This window comes from Pelecanus crispus, chromosome 1, assembly GCF_030463565.1.
Source record: "Pelecanus crispus isolate bPelCri1 chromosome 1, bPelCri1.pri, whole genome shotgun sequence".
In the NCBI taxonomy this organism is placed as follows: Eukaryota; Metazoa; Chordata; class Aves; order Pelecaniformes; family Pelecanidae; genus Pelecanus; species Pelecanus crispus.
This window is the reverse complement of record NC_134643.1, coordinates 158,201,244-158,208,218: the sequence shown is the minus strand read 5'-3', so window position 1 is coordinate 158,208,218 and position 6,975 is coordinate 158,201,244. Positions and strand designations below refer to the sequence as shown.

At 41.1% G+C, this 6,975-nt stretch overlaps 1 protein-coding gene across 1 annotated transcript; it reads left to right on the top strand.

Moving 5' to 3' along the window:
• Positions 1-2,417: 2,417 nt before the first annotated feature.
• On the top strand, positions 2,418-6,120 carry CHAMP1 (chromosome alignment maintaining phosphoprotein 1). Its single transcript, XM_075714692.1, has 2 exons — positions 2,418-3,392; positions 3,480-6,120. Exons 1-2 carry the CDS (start codon positions 2,470-2,472, stop codon positions 5,338-5,340), a joined length of 2,784 nt encoding a protein of 927 aa, XP_075570807.1. The 5' UTR covers positions 2,418-2,469; the 3' UTR covers positions 5,341-6,120.
• Positions 6,121-6,975: the final 855 nt, after the last annotated feature.

Genomic DNA, 6,975 nt, shown 5'->3' with positions numbered 1-6,975 from the left:
CTGAAAGTGTGATTAGTGCAGTATGTCCTTATTGTCCTAATTATGTTTTGCTGTGATTTGGTTAAAAAAAATTCTTTTTCTTTAGCTCGTATGATAAATTCAGAATTTTTGCCTTTCAAATTGAAATCTTCCTTTCCTCCCATCGCCCCAAATCCCCCAACCAAAAAATAAACCCTAATTCCTGAAGACTTTTAGGTCTTTTGGAGTGTTAAGACATAGCTTGCTTTGGGGTTTTTCAATTAACAAGTTGTTTGCTACTGCAGAGATACAGACCACTGAGCACTACTGTTATCTTTGTGTTTTGTTTTGATCTTTTACAGGAATATAAAGTTTGTTATAAGAGGTTGGGAAGCGTTTTGTGGTCAACACCGAATGTGGTGTGGACTGCATGTTGGGGTGTCTTTTGTATGGCTGCTAATAGTGCTGGGAAACTGCAATTTATACCCAAAAGGACCTTTCACTTCAGTATTTGTAGAGCAGTGCAATTACTTCTCATGTGTGGCTAGCTTGTGGTCAGATGCTGTTCATTTGTCACATGGATGTAAAGCAGGATTCCTCTTCAAGCTCTGTCCGTGGTCCCACCATGCTTCCCGACTGGAAATCTACCTATTCCTGTGACTTAATGTGAAGTGTGCGTATGCATAGTGTGTGCAAAGAAATTCCATGAGCAGCTGAGCTAGTGAACCTTTATTTCTTAGGGATTTGTGCCCTCTGCTCCTCAGCCAATTCCCCTTTCCTGTTTTTTTTTTTTTTTCTGTATCCATGTCATCCTTTAGCAGCACTGCTAATTTACTTTCATTCTGTGCATGCCCCAAATCCAAAGCTGTAATATTTTTAATGCCTTCTCTTTTTCCCTAATTACAAGCTGAATCAGACACTGCTTGTTCTGCAGGTTTTAAGACTATTTACATACTGACCATTTATGTACTGATTACAGGCTAAACAGAGCCAGTAACTGTTAAGTGAAATATTCAGCCTTAGCCTCAGTAGAAGCAGTTCTTTTGTTCTCTACTTACTTCCTGATTTTCATGAAACTTGTAGAAATTTAAAATGAGACTGAATTGCTTTGTCCAATTTGATTGGCATTGACTGTAGGGCAGTGTGTTTGTGTAAGCCTCATTTCCATAAGAAACCAGGGTAAAAATGCTTTAGGAATGAATTAAGAAAACTTGCTTGGGGTGCATATTTTTAGATTAGTTGTTAGTCTAATATATATTCAGACAGGAAAATAATGTTAAAATGACACAAAAACTTTGTGTGTTTTGAAACAGCGTGTCTTACAAGACCCCGAAAATTAGGTTGATAGCTTAGCATGATAATCATGTAACATCTGTTTAATTTGAACCTACAAGAAAAAAGCCTGTGCATTTCACATAAATGTCCAAATACTCCTTTTCACCAGAGAGATACCTCCCCCATTTACGTGAAAATGAGTTACAGAACATGGTTAGAATTGATTTTCTGCTTATTGTAGTAGCTAATCCAGGTAAATTCTGTTGGAAATAGTGGAATCTAGCCAAATCATTAAAAACTATTTGCATTTCAGATGCTGCATTTCTGTCTTGTGGTTTTTGGTTTTGTTTGCTTTTTTTTTTTTTTTAAGGTCTTAGAAAAACAGTCATTTTGAGAAATTTCCATCTTTCTCTTTGGGTTGAGGCAAACAATGTTTTGAATACAGAGGGCTGTCAACTACACCAACAGGAAAAAAGTCACTGCTGTTTTTTTAAGTAGTATTTTTGTTGTTATTAGGGCAGCAGATGAAATAATGGAATGGAAAAAATTCTTTTCATAATGGATAAAGTATTTATGAGCAGCAGATTTTGTTTTTCATGTAATTAGTGAAAGGAAAACAGTGTTTAACAGACAAAAACAGAGCCTATGCTTTAGGCTGCTGTTTTATTCTTGAAAGTTTTTTTGTCTTTGTCAAAACCAGCTTATTTGTTTTGAAATTTATCATGAAGATGCAATTTTGAAATGGCTTTATTTCAGTGGCACTGTTTCAAAGTACTTACTGTTTTCAGCTTCTATGTTTAATGTAAATAAAAACACTCAAAATCTGGAAGAAAAGACAACTGAGAAAGCAAGTCACGTTTATCAAATGGAACACACTTAGCTGTTCAACACCTGGGTTCTTTTTTTATCGTTTGCTTTCAGATTTTTTTTTACATAGATAGGAAGGCCTATTGTTAAATATAAGTTTTGGTTTTCAAGGTCTACTGATGTAAAATGATTTGCAGAAGTTGGAGAGACCTATATTTGGATTTCTTTATGAAGTAGTTAGTACCTATGCAGAAAATACACTTTCTAAAATGGAGGGAGGGAAAAAGCACATGTCGTTATTTAGGAATGACAAAGAGTTGTAATTAACATTGACAGCTAACTATACAGATTTTTTTCCTTTATTGCAGGAACTGAAGCTTGCTCTTTAAAAGGTGCAGTGCTGTGAAAACTGTTACTGACCACAGAAAAATGGACATGTTGCAGATACTACGTAAAACCACAGAGCGCTTAGAGTGCGATCACTGCAGCTTCAGAGGAACGGACTATGAAAACATACAAATTCATATGGGTACCATTCACCCAGAGTATTGTGATGAAATGGATGCTGCTGGTTTGGGTAAACTTATATTTTATCAAAAAAGTGCAAAACTGTTTCACTGCCACAAATGTTTCTTTACCAGCAAGATGTATTGCAACGTGTATTATCACATCACAGCACAACATGCAGCACCTGAGAAGTGGAACGAGGAGCGGAAAGAACAGGTAGAGGGAGATTCCGATTCCTCCAAAAAAAGTGTTACATTGGAGCCACAGAAACCTACCCTTTCCCCTGAGTCGCGCAAACCTGCCCTTTCTCCTGAACTCCCCAAGTCTGAACCTGTTGTTTCCCCCAAGCTTCAGAAATCATCGGTGTCCCCAGAGACCCAGAAGTCGGCTCAGGCGACTTCCTCAGAGCCAGAGAAGTCAGCCCAGGCCACGTCCCCAGATCCAGAGAAGTCAGCCCAGGCCACATCTCCAGATCCAGAGAAGTTAGCCTCAGCTGTGTCCCCCGACCCACAGAAGCCGTCCCCTGCTGTGTCCCCCGACCCACAGAAGCCGTCCCCTGCTGTGTCCCCCGACCCACAGAAGCCATCTCCTGCTGTGTCCCCCGACCCACAGAAACCAGCCTCGGCTGTGTCTCCGGAGCCCCGTCGGCATTCCCCGGCTGTGTCTCCCGAGCCCCGTCGGCATTCCCCAGCAATGTCTCCAGAGCCCCGTCGGCATTCCCCCGCTGTATCGCCAGAGCCCCGTCGCCATTCTCCCGCTGTGTCTCCGGAGCCCCGCAGATACTCCCCAGCTGTGTCGCCAGAGCCAAAGAAACCTACTCCAGCAGTATCCCCCGAACCCCGAAGGTATGCCCCAGCTGGGTCTCCCGAGCCCCGGAGGCATCCTTCTCAAATGCGTAGACCCGCTTCTGCTTCTTCTCCTGAAACCCGGAGGCCCGCTCCTGCAGTTTCGCCAGAGTCATGGAGACCTGGTCCGACTGTTTCCCCTGAGCCCTGGAGATCTACGCCTCATGAGGCGCAGAAGTCTTCCACGGTTTCTCCCTGGGCTCCAAAGGCTGCCATGTCGGTGTCCGCAGAATCCCGGAGGTCTGCCCCTGAGTCCCGAAGGCCTGGCCCTGTTGTGTCACCAGAGCCGAGGAGGCTTGTTTCCGACTCGTGGAAATCTACGACCTTTTCTGAATCGCAGAAGTCTACTCTTGTTTCTTCTGAGCCGTGGAAACCCATCTCATCTGTTTACCCTGAAGGCTGGAAACCTGTTCTGTCCCCTGACACGTGGAAGCATTCTCCCCCTGTTTCTCCTGAGCTTCGAAAGTCTACTCACACCGTTTCCTCTGACTCTTGGAAGCCTTCTTTCTTTCCTGAGGTCCGTAAGCCTGGTGCTTCGGTATCTCCTGAATCTTGGAAACTCTCTGAGTCCCGGAAATCTATGTTTTTTTCTGAAACTCAGAAATCCACCTCTGCTGCTTCCTCTGAGGTTCAGAAACGGGCTCATTTCCCTGAACCTCGGAAAAGAGCTCTGTTCCCAGAGGCTCGTAAATCTAATCCTACTGTTTCTACTGATGTCCAGAAACGTGGTGTCTTTTCTGAGCCCCAGAATCAGGTGTCTACTTCTGCTGTTTCTACTGAAGGCCAAAAACATGCCCTATGTTCTGAAGCCCAGAAATCAGCTCTTGTTTCTTCTGAAGTGCAGAAGCACGCCCTATTTTCTGAAGCCCAGAAACTTGCTCCCATTCCCTCTGAAGTTCAGGAGCCTGCTTCCTTTCCAGAGTCTCAGAAATCTGCTTCTCCTGAAATTCAGAAACATGGCGTCCTTACTGAGTCCCAGAAACCTACTCCTTCTGTTTCTCCCGAGACCCCCAAACAAGCTCTTTTTACTGACTCCCAGAAATCTGCTGTTTCCCCTGATGTTCAAAAGCATGCTGTATTTTCTGACATGCAGAAACCTGCTGCTGCTTTATCCTCTGATGTCCAGAGACATGCTGAAACTACTGTATCTTCTGAAATCCAGAAGAACATCCTGTTTTCCGAGCCTCACAAGTCTGCTCCGGGTTTTGCCTCTGAGCCCCAGACACCTAGTGAGTCTGGTGAGAGTGACTTTCTTTCTCACAGTTTAGATGATCAGAAACCACTGGATGATTTATTCTCACAGGATGAACAATCAATATTAGCCAAAGAATCACCAGAAGACGTGTTATACTCATGCCCAAAAAAGAAGCCCAAGAAGGAGAACCAGGAGAACTCAGATTCTGAACTCAACAGCAGTGAGTGTGGAAAAACAGAGATGGACTCGATGGAGATAAAGGAGCAAGAATCCAACAGTGACCAAGAGCAATACGATATGGAATCATCTGATTATGGCAAAGAGAGCAAAATAGATGCAATTACTCCCATGCAGCCACAATGTGTGCTGCAGTTTACTGAAGAGAAAGAGGCTTTCATCTCTGAGGAAGAAATAGCAAAATACATGAAGCGTGGCAAGGGAAAGTATTACTGCAAAATTTGTTGCTGCCGTGCAATGAAAAAAGGTGCCGTCTTGCACCATTTAGTTAACAAGCATAATGTTCAAAGCCCATACAAATGTAAAATATGTGGCAAAGCTTTTCTCTTGGAGTCTCTTCTTAAAAACCATGTTGCTGCTCACGGTCAAAGTTTGTTGAAGTGTCCACGTTGTAATTTTGAATCAAATTTTCCACGAGGCTTTAAGAAACATTTAACCCATTGCCAAAGCCGTCATAGTGATGATACACCTAAAAAACACTTGGACAGCCTTGAACCACTTGAAGAACAAATTTAATCGGTTGTTTTCCTTGTGCTAGAAAAGCTGAATTTACAGAAGTGTTCAAAAGTGTTGCTGTATGTTAACTGAGTAGTTTAGCTGATCTGACAAGTCAGAAGATGCATGGTTTATTGTACTATGTTTAACTTGTCTTATAGCTGTATTACTGAAATGATTTACTTTCAAAAGTAATTTTAAATACGTGTTCATGTCTTTGTATTACCCATCAGTAGAGTCATATTTTATTTTTCAGATGTACTATGTTTTTGAAACCAAAATGGATACAAATTAGTTTTGTAAAAATTTGTAAAACATACAGGCAATTAAGGACTGGAGTGGCAAGCAATCCATATATTCCTGTGAAGACTGAACTTGTTTTTTCACATTTGTTAGATGTCGTATTTTTCAAAATGTTTTTATCAAATTCTCAAAATTAAAATTCTCACCAAATTGAATGTGAATGAGCCAGGCATGAGAAACTACCAATCCTTCTGGAATACTTCTGCCCTGAGGTTGTAATTGAGTGTATAGTAATTCTTTGGAAATTTATTGCACTCAATTCTCTGACTTACTTGTCTCAGATTTAGAAGCATCAAGGTACTTATTTTGTGATTCTGTATTTTGGCCATGTTTGAAGCATGTACTAATATACATTAAATTGATGGATTAACATCAGACTATGTATAGCTCAACACTTTCTCTTGATGATTCAGATGTTTGTAATGTCAGAAAACCCCTAAATTTCTTGTATTTGGTGAAATGTTATGCTTTAATCTTTTAACAATAAAAAGAAACCCAATCTGGCATTGGCCATTTTTCTTTTTTTCCAAATCAAGAACAAAACCTTTCATGCTGAACATACAGTCTTTTAAGTATCTTTGGCAACAAGAAATGCAAAATTATCCTGGAGTTCTGCTCTGAATACTTCAACTTTTCAGTCATCAGTCTGTGAAAGCAAGGTTAGTCTAAATTTCATGTCTGCTTCAGAAAAACGCATCAGATGTAAATGAGGGGAAACTGGAAAACAGGAACTTGTACACTGTTCTGTAGCATGCTTGCTTTTGTGCTATTTGATATTAACTGTTCAAAAAACGTAAGGACTTTATAATTCAGCAGGAGTGTAGATTTTGAGTGGAGGTAGCGCAAGGAAAGTTTCATTCTCCTCAAGCTAAATTATGCCTAGACTTAAGCTGTTGTACATACTGGCTTAGAATATGAAGGTGATAGTGTTAAATAAATAACGATAAAAAAATCTCAAGGTGTAAGCTCCTACGGAAAAGCTTCAGATTGATTTGATTGAAGCCTGTGTCTGACATCTTTTGGGTTTCAGGAGGATTTCTGGAAGGAAGGGAAAAAGCATTTAAAGCTCTACACTTAGGTGACTTCTCAGTGCTGCCTATTAAGAGCAAGCTTTCTTTCAGGGTCCTTTCACATAGGACCAAACCCACTCTATGCCCCTAAGTCAACTGCCCTTTGTTTCCACTCATGGGGTCCAGACTAGAATTCTAGAATATTTTTTTTTCCTAGGAGTGACTAGAGGTAAAACTGAGAGAGAGCACTTGACTATTAAGGCTCTGCTAGTGTACTTACTTCGTATAAAAGCTGCTTTTCTCCTCTGCTATCATTTCATCACTCTTGGCACAGTCATTTGGT

Bases quoted from the DNA above. Each gene is read 5' to 3' on its own strand.
- CHAMP1 (XM_075714692.1), top strand. From the start codon at position 2,470: ATGGACATGTTGCAGATACTACGTAAAACCACAGAGCGCTTAGAGTGC. The intron at 3,393-3,479 runs GTATGCCCCAGC...TGAAACCCGGAG, and splicing joins GTATCCCCCGAACCCCGAAG to GCCCGCTCCTGCAGTTTCGC.